Below are 20,431 nucleotides of genomic sequence, written 5' to 3' on the forward strand. Positions count from 1 at the left end.
CCACCTGTTTGCCACTACTGCCACCACTGAAACCCCAATGCCCTTGATTTAAAAAAAAAAAGTGTTTACGTATGTCACCACCAACCCCAGTCTTTGATGCTCTTTCATTTTGAAAAACGCCAGTATGTCTTTATGTTGTTCATTGTCATTGCAGATGATTTATTCTGTTGTTCTGTTGGTATGACAATGAGTTGCATAGAACAGAAGGTTTTACCCCTGAGCGACACTTAAACCATTCAGACTACTTATCATCCAAGTTACTTCTGAAAGTCACTTTTATTGTTGGGTTTCCTTTTAAACTTCGTTTATTGATTTATTTTTAGATATTTTCACTGATTTATTTGTTGGTATCTCTGCTATGATCTAGGATCTAGGCTATCTAGGCTACTGTCCCTTTTCCACTTGCTGTTTTAAATTTGACACACAGCTCTTGCCTCTTGATGCTGAAGGTTTGTGGGAAGAAAAGCAGCATTTTTGGGCAATGGACAAATTCCTACATGCTGTGGGATCTCAGCCTCATTCAAAACTGCTGCAGCCCATCGCACAGTGCAGACACATTCAGAATGGTGGGCTATAACGGGTGTCAAACATAGGGCTGAGTATTGGGAAAGACTTTCTTATTACACTTAATCTGCTATTTTTCTATTTTTTGTCTTATTTGTAGTCAATTCACAGAAGTATGTGGGAATTTAGAATTAATTGTGGAATCTACTATTGGGAAGTTAAAATGTGTGGCCTTACTAATTTATAAAACCTGACACAGCATTCCTTTACTTCTCAGGAAGGAAGTGGAGTGGGAAGGTCGGGGGGCCGATACAGGAGCTCTTCCTTTTTCAAGGCATCATTCAAAGCATTTCTTCACTCCTCGTTGTGTTAGCCTAACCTAGTGTAAGCTTGTACATCCGGTCTCCATTACTGTGTTCTTTTCTAAGAGAATGTGACAGTGATAAGGCTCTTTTGAAATCCTGTTTTACCAGGACCTAAAGGAAGGAACAAGCCAGGAGCCGGCTCAGTACTGGAGAGAATACCGAGCCAGCTTTATTCCAATCTCTGAGCCTAAAGTTAAATTCTTTCAGAAGTCAAAATTTCTATTAAAAGATTTCTTTTTATCTTTTAAATACAATTCTGAATCGCAGCTTCTCCTGGGACTGGATAAGTAATAAGCTTTAACTCAGCCTTATGAAATGACCATATATCTGTGGATTTATAACAAAAAAAAAATTCCATATCATAACATTTCTGTAACCACTTTGATCTTTAGGCAACAGTCCAGTCAAAACAGCACGTCAGCCCTCATGCCCTGTGTCAATCAACAGACATTTCCAGTAACAATATGCCAACACCCATTCGGCACTGATCAGGAAACTTTCGCTACCTCCAAATGGAATCTTCTTAATGACTTCCTGTACCCGATGCCTGCTATTGCTGGATTTCAGCACTGGATCAGTTTAACTGTGCTCACAACTTTCAACTCTGACATTATATTTCTGTTGTGTTCAGGGGTCACCACTACTAATATTATCACTTTCGGTACTCATTTCCAATCTGCCTATATCATGAGACATTTTTCTTCATAAACATTTTGTGAATGCTTTCACTGAAGCACTGTTTCCTCGGATGTGCTTTCATAGTCATAAAGTCACTCTTGGACTGGATTGACCCAAGATACTCATGGTACCCTAGGATGGTTTCATCGTCTTATGTCAGTATGTTTGGCATTACTTCTTCTAACTACAAAAACAGGTTATTAGACTCATGATTTTATTCAGCTACAGGTTTGCCACCATATCCACATCATCTCTCTTTTCAGCCTACTCGTACATTGGTGTCTGCTGCAGTGTCTTGCCATCAGGTTCTCCACCAAGAACCTATGGAAGAAGTGCACTAAACATACATCCAAATTTCCACTGGGCAAGATATGCTCATTTATATAATTAAATATTTTTCAGACAAGGAAGATATTGTAGGCTATGGCAGCAGAAAAACCCTGAGTCATGTTCACATACAATATGAATTATTTAGTTTACTGTAGATGCTGAGGGTAACTGGACAGATACCAGCTGTCCAACTGGTAAAAGTAAAAAAACAGTTATGAAGCAGTTATTAATTTATTAGTGGTGAAACCTCTAATACATGCTATAATGGCTTCTATTATCAGAGTTTCAGCTTTTACTTGCCTCATAAGTAGATTCTTATGTTACAGCTGGATTGAGCACATTCATTCATCATAGTCATTGGGATACAACTTCACTACTACTGTCCTAAACTTTGCATGTATTTATACATTTTAACATTTTAACTTGTGACATAAGCTCTAAAGCCTCTAGACTATTTGCAGCTGTAGAATATTTAAAATGAAAGAATTCACAAATATTGGCTTTTTCATTAAGTTTCCCTTGGTACTGTCTATGGTATTCCCTAAAAACCACTTTGTGGCTTTTCCACAAATTTGGAAATTTTGTGAGAATTTTTAAAACCCTTCAATTAAATGTATTGTGGTGGTCATAGCAAATGGGTTGACATCAGGAGTTGATCAGTCTGAGACCTCCCACTGTGTTAATAAACATGAGAATAATATTTTTGAGTTTGCAGTGTCCCTATTAGTCAAATGGTATGAATGTTTTTGTGTCCCGTTCCCAAGTCCACAGCTGGGATTTGACCGGTGAAAGTGTTGAAATGTGTTTTTCTAATTTAGTTGTTCATGAGTGATTAATATTTTTAAAACTCAAGAACACTTGATGACCTTTGTGAGCTGCATTCAGAGATTTTGAGAAATTTGAGGAAAACTGATCATGGCCTTTACGGAAAATACTGAAAAATGTTCTCTAGTAAAGTTAAGTGTGGCAGAAAAGCCTTTGTTTTCATGGGATTATCATTACCAACAGATGTGACATGATTTTTTTTTCTGACATTGAACTGAACAACAGTGACTGGAGGCTTTTTGTTGCGTGGCTAAAATTATCGCTGGTTGTGGTTCCTGCTGCGCAGGAATGTTCATTTAAAACTCAAACTAAGGTTTAATGTCAATTAAACATATTGCAGATTTTTAGAGGCTGACCAATGATATACTCATCAGCTGCACCTGGTCCAACTTTTGCACAAAACTGAATGCTGGGAACATTTAATACATGCACTATTAGTAACAATATAGTTTTAACCTAACATCCTAACCTCAGATTTAAAGGGGAGACCCATGCCAAAGGCTCTGTCATCTACTGCTGAGTAACAAAATAATCTTTTCTATGTTACAATGCCTAAAAAAACTTGATTCAGTATATTAAGTGAGTTAATAACCCAGATAATGTTTAATGTGGTCCTGACACAAGTTGATGATAAACAAAGTGCAAATGTCTCTCTGAGTTAGTTTCCATGATCCTCCCAGAAAGGAAGGAAGGGGCACTGGTTGTTTCCCACCCTCACTCACACCACACCCTTAATGGAGGAATAGGCCAAGGCTGGGTCTTGATGTTTCCCTGTGACCTTCCACATTGAAACTGGACATATGTTTATGTTTTTGAGTATTTCATCTACTAATCACTAGTGTGCTACATCAATTGTTACAAGTGTAACAACATGACTCTCACTTCACTATTCAGACATATGTCTTTACTTTGTTATAGAACTTTCACTCTGAGGTGACATTTCATGTTGTGTGCCCACGTATTTTATTTATATATATAATTAAAAAAAAAAAAAAAAAAACTATCTTGTGCACATTTTCACTGTAACTTACATACATGTCAAAAAGTCTGCAAATTCCATCATGGCTTTAACAATCAGAGGAAAAAAGTTAAATATTACATCAAACTAAAAATTCCGCAGGCAGTGTGAATCAGGAGTAATATGCACAAATGGGCCTGAAGCTAACAGGCTAACCAGCACTCAACATGGTGGTATGGCTCATGGTTTCTTTATCTTACAGGTGTCTGTTTGACATGTAGAGAAAATGATGAAGGATGCAAGTGTATGAGAGCTGATTGTTGCTTGTATCAGGAGCGAGCAAGTATGCTTATTGTCTATTGTTGTAGATAAATATCCTTGTTTTTTTTTAAATTTTATTATTATTATTATTCTGGGGTGCCAGCTGGTGTGATGACCAACAAAGATAGTCATTTTACCGGGTCAGTCCCCCAAATGGGTACATGAATTTAGAGTGTCACTCCACCATTAACCCATATATCTTTAAACACCAAGCAACTACAACTAGGAGACCAAGCATAGTACGAGCAGGAACACAGAGTAAATGTCAGTATAAACACTGTATACAAGCACTTCAAAAAGCCAAAGGCTTTCTCAGGAAAGTCCAAATAAAAAATAACAAAGAATAATAATGAAGGATCAGCTGCATCCACACGACTCTCTCACAGTTTATGGTTCCAGGTCTGTGGGAAAGAAGTGTGGATATGCTCCTAGTGTTTGCCGTAGTTCCCAGGTGGTTTAAGGTCTGCACAGCAAGGAATCAGTGACTCCCTGTTTTCCACAAGACCAAGATTACCTGCAGAGTCAGAGATAGGCGCTAAGCAAACGGGTCCCCCAAGAGTGCCGAGAGACCGGCTCTGCCACTTCTTCACAAGCAAGCTGCCATTTTGCCTTTTGGCAATGCCATATTTAAAAGGAGGAGGGGAAGCAGGAATCCAGTGGCAAACAGGAAGATATGATGTGGGTAAGGGCTGAAGAATCATTTAAGGATTTAACACACAAAAAAAAGCAGTATTATTGGTAGATTGCCACAATATGTCAACGTCTGTGAACACATCCAGTTATGGTACACAGGGAAATGTGTATCAGTCACCACCTGCAGGGTTTAACACAAGCCAAACACACTCAAAAAGACACATAGAAGGTCCTTAAGTTGAGAGTGTCCTTGATCCGTCAGCTCCCTCCTCACATCTATGTTGTAGAAATTTTCATGAAGGTCTGTCACACAGTGAAAGTTTAAAACAGTTCATCTGGGCTGTTTTCAGCTAACACAAAATAAAGCTTGCACAATTTTTTTAACATTATTTATATTTTTCAAACCTTTTTTAGCCCACACATTTAAGCATTGTGCTTTTTTTTTTTTTTTTTTAATTTTATTTAATTTTTTTAAACTCTGCATATAATCATCTTTATTTGTAGCATTCCCGTTATTAAACAGCTCTGTGTGGGGGAATGTGGGAACACCATGAAATGAAGGCAGGCGTTTGTAGAGCTCTTGCACTTTCATGGGTTTACTGACTCATCAGTGGCTGTGTTGCCGGTGAAAGGCCGGTTACAAGAATTCTCCTCCATGTGGTGCACAACACCCGCCGAACACAGAGCTCTGACAATCTTAAACCCAGCTTCCTATTTGCATCACAGCTTTGTTACAGGAAATGTGTTGTTGATTTAATGATGTGGTGGTGTTTTTAGGTGTGCTGTTCTGGAGAAGCGCTGGAGTTCAAAGTTATAAATGAATGTGTGTATTCAATTTGGATGCAGCTTACTTTACATTAGGGAATAATTTAATAATAGTTTTGGGGCTATTTTGTGATATTAAAGTTTGACATACAGCTTAAACAATACTTAAAAAAGTCATTGAAGAACTGCATTGCTTACCACTATATACTTTGTTTCTTATTTTTATACTTGCCAAAAACTCTAATTATTTAAGCAAGATTCCAGATGTTGTAGTTAAGGGCTGATGCAAAATGTACAGGCATACCTTATTAATTTCAGGGTCCCACTGGACCAACTAGAGGGACTTTCAGCTTACAGTTCTTTTTATGTGGGGTGTGGGGAAGGGATCTGGGATGCTATGGGGGGGTTGTGGCCTATATAATACTTCCATGGTTTTGGCAGTCAGATTTTCAAGAAACTTCCTGGTGTGTCAGGATCAATCAGGCCTAAGCCAGTCTTAATTAAAGGCTTGGGGCTGGGCAGAAGTCGAGGGCAAAAGGCATCCCCGTTGGTTAAAAGAATGAAGCGTCTGTCATTACAACACTATGGGAGTATCAGCTTTATACTTAAAATTCCTCTTTAAAGAGTCTGACCATTCAGACTTTGACGTGCACAAATTATAATATAGTAGTGCCTCATAAATAGCACAGTCAGATATCATTCTGCCATCTTGTGATGTGCTGAAATTGACAGGTTGGGCCAATTTTATAGATGTGAGAGGATTTCCTGTCAAACATATTGTGTGAGGCAGGCTTGGTTTGGGACATTTGACTATGAACGAATCCTAATGCTCACTCTGTTAGGAGAAGTCTTCATTCAGCTCTGGTTGCTGCTTACAGTTTCTGTCACAGAGAGAAGCACTCCATAGTGCACCATCTAAAAGCCCTTTTTTCAGTGCTTTTAAAGTATACATGTGTCCGCATCTTGAGTCTAAAAGTCCATTTTATTGTAAAATAAGTTATTTGCTGAAGCAGTTTATTTGCATGTAAAAAACTAATGCAGTAGTAAACAGATGCAGTTATTGGATTAGACCACTTGGGGGCACAGCAACTTACAGGGAAGGAGACTGGAGATGGGGTGTGAATTTTGTACATTGGGGGGGGGGTTCATTAATTAAATGGAATATGATCCAAAAGACTCAATGCTCTCTCATAACACATCATACCCCACAAGAGAGAAAATAAGACAAATGCCACAGATGTCCCTTTTTTCTCTTTCCTGTTTTTCTATGGTTATAGTTTCCTCCAAATCCAAACGTCAGACAGACAACGCCTTAGTATGTTTTGGTCTCCTGAGTGGATCTTTCCAGTACACCCATCTGTCAGACTTTTTTTTTTTTTTTTTGAGGTCTGAGGAGGGGTATGTGGGGTGTATTTGTGTCTGGGCCTGAGTGGGTAAATGGGTGGGGGCAAGGGACCAGACGCACATATCACATCGCAGGCCAAATATCCTAATGCTCTGATCTACCTTCTGATCTACTGTCTCAGTCATATCCAGGTTCATATCCACGCAGACACATCCCAGCCTGGGTGCCTGTAGAGTAGATGCTATACCACAGTTTTTTAAAGCTGACCCATCCAGGCCTGATAATGCCCGTGCTTTCTCTGTCTGTTCTGCAGCAAACTCAACAAATGCTTTATTCTTGTGACACCTGTAGAGTCAACCAGGTATCGGGTCAACTTTATCTTCAAATCGCGTGGCTTTATTTTGTCTGCATATAATTGGCAACACCTCCACTCATATTCTGTTTAGGTGCCCCTCGGTGACAGTCAGGTTTGAGTATGGAAAAAAAAAAAAAAAAACACAGTTGTTTTACGTCAGGTAATTAAATTAATACAGTTTAGTTTGACCTTATAAAATAACGTTCTGCAGCAACATTATTTTCACAGGGTAATTTGAGGTGCTAATGTTGCTGAGCAGTGCCAAGTGTTCTCACCTGCAGAACTGATACTGTTAATGCATTCATATCATGGAGGGTTATGTAACAGTGTTAGCTAAGATGGAAAGTGTAGCCACCTCGCCCGTCTTAATGCACTCATGCTCCACAGTGTCAGATGGCCCCAGTGATCCACAGGGCTCAAGATGGCAATGCTGTTTAGCAGTCCGGAAATGTGTGTCTGTGTGCTGGTTAGAATATGTGTCTGTGTGCTGCAGTGTTTGTTAGATTAGGCTTAGATATGTGTGTCCATATGGTTTGGCGGTGACACATTTGAATCCTTCTGGCCTGGTGCCAAATGTGTGTAAGATGCCGTGTGTGTGTGTGTGTGTGTGTGTGTGTGTGTGTGTATGTCACTGTCTTTACACTAACTCTTTTTTTTTGCCTTGCGTTTGCATCCAAATAGGCCTGTTTAGGTCTTGTGAGATCATGTAGCCGTCGTATCTATCATGCAGCCAAACGAGGTGGGAGGTGGATTAGTTTGACCCATGAGATTCTGTCATGGGAAGACGGTCTTGTGCGTGATAGCCTTTTGATCTCCCATTGGTTGAGCGGCAGCACAAAAGTAAATGCCAATCAGTCCTACCTTGCCCCATATCTCTCCTTCCCTGCACTGCTGTGACGCAGACCTAGTGACATGAGTTGCGGAGAAGGCTCCCCACCTCTCCTCCGCCTCTTTTCTCCCGAGCACTGTAATCCTGACACTGAAAACCGCCCCTCAGAGAACAAGTGTCAGCCTCAGAACAGAGTGTGCAGTCAGCCCCCTTTCTCCCCTTCTGGTTCGCATGTTAGAGAGTGTTAATGTTGATGGAGGTGACGATTAACTATGATCACAGTGATGTCGCTCACTTCTACTGCCGGTCACTAAAACGTTAAGCAGCTGATCTCGATATGACTGGGATCGGGCAGCTGACATAAAGAGACAGCCACTTTGGTGAATATTGTATACGCTTGGCCACCAGATGTTCTGCAAGCCCTCGCTGCACATTTGAATTGCTAATATCAGAGTATCTACAGTTCTTCTTGATGTTTAGAATCTTAATATAGTCTTAATAATTTTTTATTTTATACGTATGCAGTTTAATGATTACACATCATATATGTACACAGGGTGATTTTCTAAGAAGAAACTGAATTTCCTTTTGAAGAAAGTTATAAACTGTGTTGAAAGTAGAGACACTGGCCTTATTTGTGCCACATAGTGGTTTCTGCTGTTGCTTCTACTTAGACTTCTTTGCCATGGCTGATTCTGAAGAAGGGCAGAAATATTTTGGGGACACAACATGACATACTGATCGTGTTTTAGCCCTCTCTGTCAAGTGGTGAAACAGCCCCTAGATATTTGCATTAAATCCAGCCCTGTGCGGCCAAAGGTTTACTGTCGCAGATGCATGCTCCATCTGGCCATGTCCTTATCTTCAGTCTAACTGTTCAGCTATACCACCATGGTTATTGCTTTTTTTAGATCATATTTGTTAGATGCTCAAAATAAAATATTTCTCCTTTAGTATTAGAGTGAAAAAAAGACCTATTAAAGACGTCTCATTTGACAGAGCTGTCACAGCATTTCCAAATTGAGTCATACCTCTTTGTTTGTCCAGCTTGAGATTTTGGGTAATACAGGGTTGAAAGGGGCCAAGTGGTCCCCTATCCCGAGCAAACATGGACATGGTGACAGCCGATGTGACAACAAATCTCCACGAGAACTATGCTGTCCTGCCAACACTGTCCCCGCCTCTCCGCTACCAGCACAAACCCCTCACCCCTCAGCCCAGGGCTGTGATCTTGCATAGCCAGTATAATGAAGCCATATAAGCCTGTTATTTGCTGCTTTACGGCTTGTTTTATGAAGGTGAGCTGACAAGCAGCTCCCAGAATGGTTCCTGCCACTTTAACACACAGCATTACCAAGAGAAAAGGAGCTATGAAGAGGGAGGGCAGGGCTCACTGGAGAATGTGCCGGGACCTTTATGTTAGCCCTGCCAGGGCTTTGATGGGTAGAGGTCTGGCTGCAGGCTATCACTGGTAAATTTTACGTCTTCCATCTTTTGTCAGGGGGACATTATTGACGTTTGACCTATGTTACTATTCCCACCTCCTCTTCACTAATCAATTACCACATCGATCCATTAATCAGACAGGGTGATGGCCAGTGAAAGGGCTCATGGGTATGTGTGAAGAATTGTGGGATAGGCCTCAGGCTATCGTGGAGGAGGGCCTTCACCTGTGGAGTGCACTGTTTAGAGTTTGGCTTAACAAGTAGTGCCAACCCTTCATTTAAAATCATAAATGTGACTTAATACAAGAGTTCTTTTTCAAATGATGAATTGTAAATATTTATATATTGGAAACTAATAATTTATGCAAACTTGAGCTGATTGTAAAATTGCTTTCATTTTGCACTAATGGGAGTATTTTAAATTAGACTACCCATCCATTGTCACATGCAAACACATGCACACATGGCTGTTGTGTTTCTTCATTTTGATTTAAAAAACAAAATGTGTGTGTATATATATATTTTTCTTTGTTTTTTTTTTCTTTTTTTCCCCACAAACACTGGGAAAAACAGTTTTCAGCCTACAAGCATTCAGGCTGAAAATCGGCTGCAAGCTTTCTTATTATAGAAGCATTATTCAGTATGACTTATGAAATACTGGCCCAAATATCAGCCATTGCACTGTTGCACTAAAAACAAGGATGCTTTTGAGTGAAAGCAAACATTTTTGTTCGTCTCACTGTTTCCATGGAGGTTGGGCAGTAGCATAATTGTGTTTAGGACACAAACAGAAACAGATCAGACACACAGACAGCCAACAGATCAAAACGGAAGCTGTGGGAGAGGAATCCACCACGCTTTGATTAGGTTTGGTTTCGGTTTGGTGTGTACAGACCAAAGCCGTCCCCCAGTCTGTCTCTGCCCTTGCCAAGTTGTTTGCCAAAACAGGAAAAGATTTGGGAAAGAAAGTTAGAGAAAAGCTGTGGGCTGTTTCAGCTCACCCCCCCCTCAGTCTGACCAGGGTCCAGCCGACAGTCACCCAGCTCTTGTGGGTTTAGTGAATTGAGAAGACACTTCTTGTGTGGATTTTTCAATTCTTCAACATGTCATTTGGCTGGGAGTGCTATTGTCCCCTGCCCCTTTTCTCCCTGCTCCTTCTGCTGAGACGAGTCGTGTCATCCCCTCGTGATCAGCACTTTTGTTGCTTTTGTTTTTGGCCCTACCTCAGAAGTCCATCTTGTCTTTTATGTCCCTGCCTTTCATGCATAAGGGAACAGTTGTGGCCTGTTGTGGGGCTGTTCCACTGCATTTCCACCAGTGGGGTTTCCTTTCATTCTCTTCAAAGTACTACAATGGGGCTCTGAAGGCCTGAATGGCCAATGCAGAGTGCACAATCCTACAGAGCCCGCTCATTTTGTTTTGCCAGAGTCAATAAAAATGCTAAGTTAAAAGCTAACCCCCTTATGCCCTCCTCCAATAGAACGACTTGTTTGACCTTTAAGTCCCCCTCTCAATTAACTTTTAATAATAAATTCATTGATTTTTTTTTTGTCCTAACTCTCATCTAAAGTGAATTGTTCTGCATGTGTTTAATGTTGCATTTTCTTTGACACTATTTCTAGCAGATTAATCAAACACATACTGTACATATAGCATGACACAGTGACACAGTGCTGAATACTTAAAGGGATTTGAGTTTTTTTAGTGACAGTCAAAGACAAAGAGGGGGAGCTGGAGTGACATCTGCCAGTCATCAAATCAGGCTGGAAGCATTTGCAAAATATAAGACCTGTGTCCTTTACATTGCAGCTTTTTGCTGTCCTGAGACCGAGATTAAGACCTATCTATTCAACTAGTTTTATGTGGAGGGATGAAGGATGAAAAAGAAGAAGAAAAAGGCTGCTGTCGCCTGTGAGCATTACGGCAGAGGCCTTGCGTAAAAGCATTGTGTGCCAATTTGTGAGCTGGAAGAAAGCCGGGGACTTTGAGAAGGATTACAGGTAGGCAGACATTGGCTGCTGAAGATAACTGCCATGACTTCGTCCTCATTGTGTAGATTAAGGCATAAAACCCAAACTAATGAGACTGGAAAGGGGAGAAGATGTGAACGGGAGGATGAGTAAGGTGAGGGACATTGTTACTGGAAATAGCTTTTTAAAGAAATACAAGAAAGATGTGGAACGAGCAACGTTACAGCCTGACGTTTTCAATCTTTAGTCAAATGGGTGAAGACTTGCATTAAAGGAGGGTCAAGTGGATTTTTTTTCTAGGTGTAGGATCCAAGAATTACATTTTATGTCGTCAGTGGAACAGAATATGTTTCTGCTGAGGGGGTGTGGATTATTCAGAGCAAAATGAATATCTGGTGCTCTTTCCCCATATATTATTTTATTCTCTTTTTTTTCCTTTGCAAAGTACAGTCAATACAGACATCAGCAACAAAGTGCTAGCGTGGCCAGTAAGCCATTGTTTATCCTGCTTCTCTTGGTAAAAGAGAGACTAGCCCCCAGTAAATTCTGAAGCCCCCAGCTGATCTAATCTGGAGGGGAACGGATTGCTCATCCTGAGCTCCAACTTGCTAGAGGGCAAGCAAAGAAAGCAGGGGGCACAAAAGTAGTAGAAAAGTGTTTGATTCTTTCCTCTCCCTGTCTTGGGTGTCTCTGGTTAATTTTTCAACATTTCTCTGCCATCCAGTTGTGTCCTCAGTCCTGAGGCAGTGTGAAAAACAAAAAACAAAAAACCATGCACATAGAGCATCATGCTGGGAGGAGGACCATGTGCAGGGAATGCTTCAGCTCTTTCATTGTGAAAAAAAAAAAAAAAACAACAAAAAAAAAACAAAGAGTGTCAGACAGGCAGGTGGACATGAAGGTAGGTAAATATTGATGACTTTTTGACCATTTTATTTCCCACCCGCAGACAGCTTTCTGCAGACAGACGGCTTGTTGATGCTTCAGTAACATTGATTTCCTCCCTGCTCTTTATTCGTCTTTAGTTTCACCAAATTTAATCTTGAATCTTAAACGCCACAGACCTCGGAATGTAGTTTGCATATTAAAAAGTAGCTGATTATTGTGGGGTAGAAACACAGATCTTTAATTTTGTGCATTTTAGACACAGCTTCTGCCTGCACCTCCATGCTGGAGATAATTGTAGAAATCTACATATTGAGAGGGAGGCTGTCACTGGCGTCTGTTTTGGAGTGGGCCTCTTGTTATCTCCTGTAATTCATGCAGTTGGATGAATATGACCACCTGAATTAGGCTATTATGCTGCCATGTGGAGGGCAGTAGAGTTACAAGAAACGGTGATCATCATGTCATGATAATGAAGCAATTACTACAGGGTATCCGGAATACAATATTGAATGCCACAGTACAATAAACAGTACCTTGAAACTGTTATGTCACATACATATCTTATCACAAATTGAGTATTTATCATGGTCTGCTGTAGTGTGCTGGTGAACCAGCAAGAACATAATGTAAAAATGTAATGATAAAGCTAACGAACACTCTTTTCCCAAGTTTGACCAAAACACAAACAACAACAACAAAAAACAAGCTGGAATTCTGTGGAAGGTAAATCTAAATCAAATTAAAATATAATTATTTTTAATATTGTTAAAAACAAATTCAAACTAAATACAAATGAATTGTAAATAGTATAAAGACTATGCATAAAATGTTGAAGCTTTAAAATTTCCAGTCTAGATGGCTCCAAAACCAGTGTATTCCCAGTACACTGCCACGTGCAGCAGGGCACCCCCCCATTCCATCACAGATGCTGGTATTAGCACTGTGCACTGATCAGAAGTCCCTCATTGTCTTTTGTGCATGTTTCAAAAAAGATTTCCACATTTCGATTGGTTGAAAGTCCAGTTTTACACTTGAGTTTGGGGTCATTGAAGGTTGCAGCATTTGTGGATCCTGTTTATGTATTTTTCCTTACATGGTTTTAACTAACATTTGTGGATGTGGTGACAACTTGTCATCAGTGAAAGTGGTTTTCAGAAGTGTTACTGACCCATGCAATGCTTTGTAGATTCGCATCTGCCCGATGGGCCTACCCTTCAGCATTGGTTCGTGCCTTTTTACTTGGTTACAATGTCTTAAGATTCTTTTTCATATGTCCCAGATAAGAAAACTCCCCAGTTTTTTGACATTTTACACTAAGAAATTTCATCCCTAACTTTATTTTATTTTTTTTAACTTTTTGCTCAGGTTGTTTTTCACAGAGTGGTAAACCTTTCCTTTAAATTATTTCTGTTTATTTGTTTGTTTTTTTTAAATAAGTTGTTTCTTTCTTGCTTTTCACATCTTTCTACGTTTTGTCTGGAACGTGTCGCTGAGATCAAATTCAAAATAAGCCCGTATTTTCCAAGAGACGTTTCTCCCATAAACATTTAATATGTTGTCAGTCAGACTCTGTCTGAGCATTGCTTGTTCTTTGGAATACTTGCTGAGAGTACATTGCTGGAAAGCTGCTCTTACAGTACTATGTAAGATATAAATTGTATGTATATTTTCCACAACATTTTCAACTTGTTTTGGAAAAGGTTTTATAGAAATGAATGTGTTATATTTTACTTAAAATATAAGTTTAATAAGCAATAATCTCACCTATAACAAACAAAGCCTTTCCTCCTTAGTGAAACTACTACTACTAATATAGCTTGAAGTTGCCATTTTTGACTGTAGGGTCTGCACTGCACTGGCCAGCATTTCTTCCTTCTCCTGAGTAACTGTGATCATTCCCAGAGCAGCAGGCTTTTCCAGTTAAACATGCAATGCCGTCCAAAGCTGTGGTGAACATTCATATGTTCACAGGACCCCCAAATGCCAGAAGCATAATCTGAAACAGAACACAAACAACTCAGAGGACTAAACAAGTCAGTAGAAGTGTGAAATCCTGACAAAGTTTGACATTTCTCAGTGACATGCCTGTTACCTTGAGAGATTGAGAGACACATTGATGCACCTGCCTGGATTAAATAACAGGGGATTTCAGAGATAAGGAGATGAATATGGTGAACGTGTACAGTAGTCAGAGTGGGGAAGATAAGATGTGTAGTTCAAGGAGTTGTGGTTCAAGGTGGATTTATTGTAGTTGGACTCTACAGAGATTCTGACAGTGAGGGTCACATCATCAGAGGCTAGTTTGTTGGATTGAAGATCAGTTGCTTGTTCTGTATTTGTGAACTGCTTTGTCTAAGACGCTGTCTGGTGTTGGAGAAAGACACAAATCTGCATGTAAAATACTAATTGGCCAGTGTGGAGAAATGTCATAGAGAGGAAATAAGCTAAGGTTTTCTGACAGCTTTATAATACTTGTCAGATGGTAGTTCCAAACATAGCATAGTATAGTCTTAGTTTATACAGTCTTACACTGAGCTTGTCACCGTTTTACTGCATTCTACCGTCCACACTGCCCCTTTCAGTCCCACTGGGCCTGTGTCTGTTGCTGCCTCCCTAATAAGAACCACTTGCACCCAGCACCATATAACCCACTAACATATCGTTACCTCTGATCTAAGACCAGTAAACATAGTCAATGAGGCAAGCCCCCCAACCACTTTACAGCTTCTATATGGTCACATAGCCCTGAGTTGTCATAACCCCTCATGGAGTAGAGGGGAAAATGGCACTTTAGGGACTCTTTAAATATATAGAACGCAAATATCTCACACATTGACTTAATATTGTGGAATTGTCAAACAGATGTGGGATGATGTAAATAAAGAAGAAGTGACGTATGCATTTGATTAGGGTACCTAGATTCCCATTTGTCACAAGTCTCCCTGATTCTATGATGTGGTTGCCTGACTGTACGAGCAGTTCCTTTAGGTTTTCATGAAAAACGTGTTCAATGCAAGCAACCGTGCCCACTGTCTGCAATGCCAGTGCCAAAATGGCACATGGTTAATTAAATTAAGTTCACCCAAAAAAGAAAAAGTGAGTCTTCAGCAAGTGGAAGGCATGCTTGATGGGATTTAGACCAGACAATTTACTTGCCCATTGGATAATATTGCATTCTTCACTTTCAAATACTCTTTGGATGCTTTTGCTTTATTAATATACATTTTTTTAACCATCAGTGACCACCTACAATGTGAAAAGCTGCCCAATTAACCTTTTGGCTGAATGTGAGTTTATTAACAAGTTTATCATACAGTTCAGAATCTATAAGCTGCTTCTGTTAGATCAGGGCTCTTCAACTCCAGGCCTTGAGAGCCCCTGTCCTGCAGGTTTTAAATGTGTCTCTGCTTCAACACACCTGAGTCAAATATAGAAGTCATTAGCAGGACTCTGGAGAACTTGGAGAACTGCACACTGAGGAGGTAATTCAGCCATTTGATTCGGGTGTGTTGGATCAGGGAGACATCTAAAACCTGCAGGACAGGGGCTCTCGAGGCCTGGAGTTGAAGAGCCCTGATCATCAATAACACTAGTGACCCGGTGCCACTGGAAGCTATCCAGAAAAAAACACATTACTTATACTTAATTCACTCAATGACATGCAAATCAATTTATAACTTTGATGTCATGTGTTTTTTCTGGATTTTTCATTGATATTTTGTCTCTCTCAATCAAATTGAAACTGCCATAAAAATTGGAGACTGTTCATTTCTCTGTGAGTGTGCAAATTTATAAATTCAGCAGGGGATCAAATAATTACTTCCCCCACTGTATGCTTAGATGATGAGCTGTTACAAAACTTCTGCCTATGTTTTTTCTTCTCATTATTCTGGTACAGTTTGCTCTTAGGGAAAAGATGTTTCTATGTTTTTCTTTTGCTGGAATTTTTCCTTAATATGGAGCATGTCCTGTCATTATCCACCACTCTGGGGGCGTTTTGGTAGCTTTAGAGAGAACATCTTGTGATGAGATCACTTTAAGTGCAACCCCAGTAAATACTCAGACAACACCCATTATGAAAATATTATCCTTGTACTCCACATGTATACTTCATTTGGAGAGTTACAAACACATTAAAATTTAACAGGCGCACCCACACCTTTCTCATCAATGAGTCGGGGCGGTGCTATGAATGCAGCTGCACTAATCGCCATCTTCCACATGTAGTTTTTGCTGGGTATCCTTCTTCTTCTTTGGCACATAAACCACTTCTAGGTGTATGCTGCCCCCTTCAATGCTGGAAGAAATGCAGTCTCAGTACAGTAAGTGGTTCAATGCTTAAAAATAAAACAAAAAACAGTCAAGTTTTCATACTTTTGGTATCATGAGTATCAATTCTGGTGACATCCCTATATCTGACTACAGCTAACCATGACCTTGACTTTCAATTTGATAAAAAATAAATGATTTAAAAGTTTCTAGACTGTATTTTTCATGGTTGTGTCATTATCTTGGTAAAATACAGGGCTTACCAAATTTATTAAACCGCTTGTCAGAAAAAAAAACACACACACACAAATATTTTAGAAATCTGCCAAAAACTTGTTTAAAACTAAAAATGATGTTATTTATTAGCCAAATAACAAACTGAATGCATGTTTTTCTACCCAAATTTGAGCTGACAGAAGTCAGAAATTAAGCATGCACAACATTATTTTTTTAAAAGTTTTTTATACATTAAAAAAATCATGGATAACAATAATAACTATATTTTAGCATTAAATATATAATTTAAAGATATCAAAGAGCTTAACATTATAGAAACATAAAAAAGGATTTTGATAATTACCAATATTGTTAATGTATGCAACTGTGGCATAAACCTTACATTGGGTGGCGGTCTAATAAATTTGTTAAGCACTGTATATCCAGCTTTGTGGCAGTTCCCACTTCATTATGTGTCTCCAAGACCACGTTTTGGCATTACAAAACCAGCCACTCTAGTGTCGTAATGGCAAAATTATCTCCAAATGATTTTATTGTACAAGGTGAAAGTGTCAGCACATGTAAATGTAATGTTCATATTCATGGCATTCACACGCAGTCTTGTTCAGTGTGTATGTTGCTCACGTTCACATCATGACGACGCTGAAAAAGTGATTTATCGGTCAGTAGGTAGTTACTTAGTATGGCACTGTAACAATCCCCCCTGAGCAGTGCGCACAGAATAGATTCATTTCATTTGGATCACAAAAACCTCTCCCTATTTTGTACCGCTTTACAACCCACCTCTATCCTTGGACCCGCTATCTTTATCTTTTACATTCTTTCTCACCATTTTTGGCCCTGAGGATTTAAGTTCCTGAAGGTATTGTGAGCTGTACCTATTTTAACTGGTCTACAATTTGCATGGAGTTGGCCATAGTCCTCCCTTCAAACTTTGTCCCCAAGCCTTTTGTAAACAGGCTGTATGCCTGGAAGCACTAAAATGCTGGAAGCATTTTGAATTGGCTTTAACTGCCTGCTACAACTGCAACATCTCAGTGTAGATTAGGTCTTACTGGGACTGGAGGGCATGTGGAAGCGTAGTTGACAGGATTAAGTGGCTATTGAAGTCACTTTAGCTCCTTTAGAGAGCAAGAGACATGAAAAGAGAATAACTCGGCCCCCTCTTTTACAGAAAGGATATCCCCTCACTTGCTTTCTTTCTTTCTTTTGCCCTCCTCAGGCAAAGAAAGACACTATCTACCAATAGCATCCTCAGAGGACTTCTGGTACCCAGAAAGAGTTATAGCACTGTTAAAAGGTGTTTTCAGGAACTTTTTCATAGATCTAGGAACTGGTGGATGTTGTACCCTATTATTTCTGTGACTGTGCTGCAGACAGTAGATACCATTGTGGTTCTTACAACTCTGTTTTAGAGGCTTTTGTAGCTCCTACTGACAGTGAAAGGCACAGGATAAGACAAGTTTTTAGTGTATGATAGGTACAGATACAAATACAGTATTGGGAGCTGCCATTAAAAACAGTGTAAACAACATCTTTCTAAGGTTAGTCTTAAAATGAATCAAGAGTGAGTTCCTAACCTTGCATCCACCACAAAGTGAAGCAATGTATAGGAAAATGAAAAGGATGAAGCAGTATTAGAGTGCAGGCAAAATCACTTTTGGTTATTCATTCACACAGAATTGATCTATTTGAATATCACATTACCTCCACAAGAGGGCAAACCACATTAATGAGAGACATAAATATTTATATTTATATTAGAATGGACATCCGTGCCCTGAGAGAGCGTAGCTGTAAAAAATGCAAGAACACAAAAACATGAAACAACAGTCTTTTCATCAGTGCAAAATAGGAAGTACTTAAATCATCAAGGACCTGTGCATCATGAAGCTTTTTCCCCCCAGCTTCTCATAAAGCTTATTAAATAGCTAGTCAGTCATCACAGATGAGCTTCCCCTTTTGTCTACCATCTGCTGACCAAAAGGTTTGGTTTTGAACTCTCTGGCGTCAGAGTTTGCTCCAGGCCCAAACTGACCACCCCACCTTCATTGAGCCAGGGGTCAGCAGGTGTCAGGGAATTTTGCATTTAAGATATTCTTTAGACACGACCACAACCATTAGTTGACTGATGTCTGTAATTGGCCTATTGTTACTGTTAACCATTATGTAGACATATAAAACAGCCTATATATATATATATATATAGGCTGTTTATATGTCTACATAATGGTTAACAGTAACAATATATATATATATATATATATATATATATATATATATATATATATATATATATATATATATATTATATATAAACAACTAAGAATCATCTCAAAATTGCATTATCTTTATGTATTCTTAGTTGTTTGGGCATTATGTGACTATAAGAATAGAATGTTAACTAAAATTTGTTTTATACCTGCAGTGCTCATGGTAGGAGTCAAGATGCAGACTTTTTTAAAACTACCATAACAGTTTTGAAATTATTGCAATCTAGATTTAGGGAAACAGACAAATTAAAGATTTTTTTTTTTTTTTCTGTGACTCAGCTCTAAACAACCACTGACTCTCATACTCATTCACTTTCTGCCATGCCTAGATATTCAACAGCGTGACAAAATTAGCATATGACTGGCTCAATGTTTGGGTGAGTTTGTTCTCACAAAGACTGCCAAAGCACAGGTCAGCGTCTCTCATTCACTTCAATGAAAAGCTGAAGGGCAAACAGAACTCCCAAAATGAAATGTATCCAGACTTTCACTTGAATCTGAGTGAGTCCTCCTTCTGGTTCTCCATGAGTACTATAAATACATATTATAAATGCAGCAACAACCTTTAATCATTCATTGTCTTTAGCTACTTATTGATATTGTGTTGATTGATATTGCGCTGTACACCAAAGCATGTATATGTCCATGTTCCACCGTATCCTTATGCATGTATATATGTTGTTGACAGAGAGCGCGGGTGGCTCCAGGCCGCAGTCTGGCAGTTGTATACTGAAGCATGGCGTCATCACTATCACTCTGCAGGCTCCTCGCTGCACTACATACCCCGCAGGGCAGTTCTCTACTGCCCTGGCAATGATGAGCGAAAATTGAAGAAACTAGCCTCGCTGGATGTCGACTGTGCCGTGTTGGACTGTGAGGATGGTGTAGCCCTCAGCAAAAAGGTACATAAGTACAAAGATGCACGCTTATAAATGAAATTCAGCTTTGCATTAACAGGATAGCAGGGAACCCACAAACACTCTCATAGCTGTGTGATCCTGAATATATTTTAATTTCCATATCCCTCTATCAGACAGTTGCTTGGTCTTTCACTGAAAGGAAAACTGCCTAAGTGAGATGTTTACAACAAGCACATTTCACCCCATTATGATAGTATAAAGGCAGTGGTCCCCCCCCAATCAGAGTCATTTAAAACAAGGTGACCATGTCCCACTGGGTAAGCAGTGGGAAAGCACCAGATGCAGCAGGTTAAAAGCATTCTCCTCCTGCCCACACTACCTTCTCATTGGCCCTGCTGAACTGCCCATGAAATTGTGATTGGAGAGCGGGAATAAAGAAGGGGCCCGGGCAAAAAGTTAACTAACAAAGGTTTTTAAGTCATGATAATAAAGATGATTGATATGGCTGGAGGCTGTTCCTGTAGTAGACAAAGACAATAAGATGATGGCCTGTGTGACTGACAGCTAAAACTGTGACCCGG

At 39.6% G+C, this 20,431-nt stretch overlaps 1 protein-coding gene across 1 annotated transcript in view; it reads left to right on the forward strand.

The window, feature by feature from the left end:
• The window catches only part of clybl (citrate lyase beta like), a 66,284-nt gene that overhangs the window by 18,137 nt on the left and 27,716 nt on the right, over positions 1–20,431 (forward strand). The window contains 1 exon segment of the mRNA XM_030758347.1: positions 19,679–19,892. Within this exon segment, the coding sequence (XP_030614207.1) occupies positions 19,679–19,892 (214 nt within the window).

Source organism: Archocentrus centrarchus, chromosome 21 (genome assembly GCF_007364275.1).
Source record: "Archocentrus centrarchus isolate MPI-CPG fArcCen1 chromosome 21, fArcCen1, whole genome shotgun sequence".
NCBI lineage: Eukaryota > Metazoa > Chordata > Actinopteri > Cichliformes > Cichlidae > Archocentrus > Archocentrus centrarchus.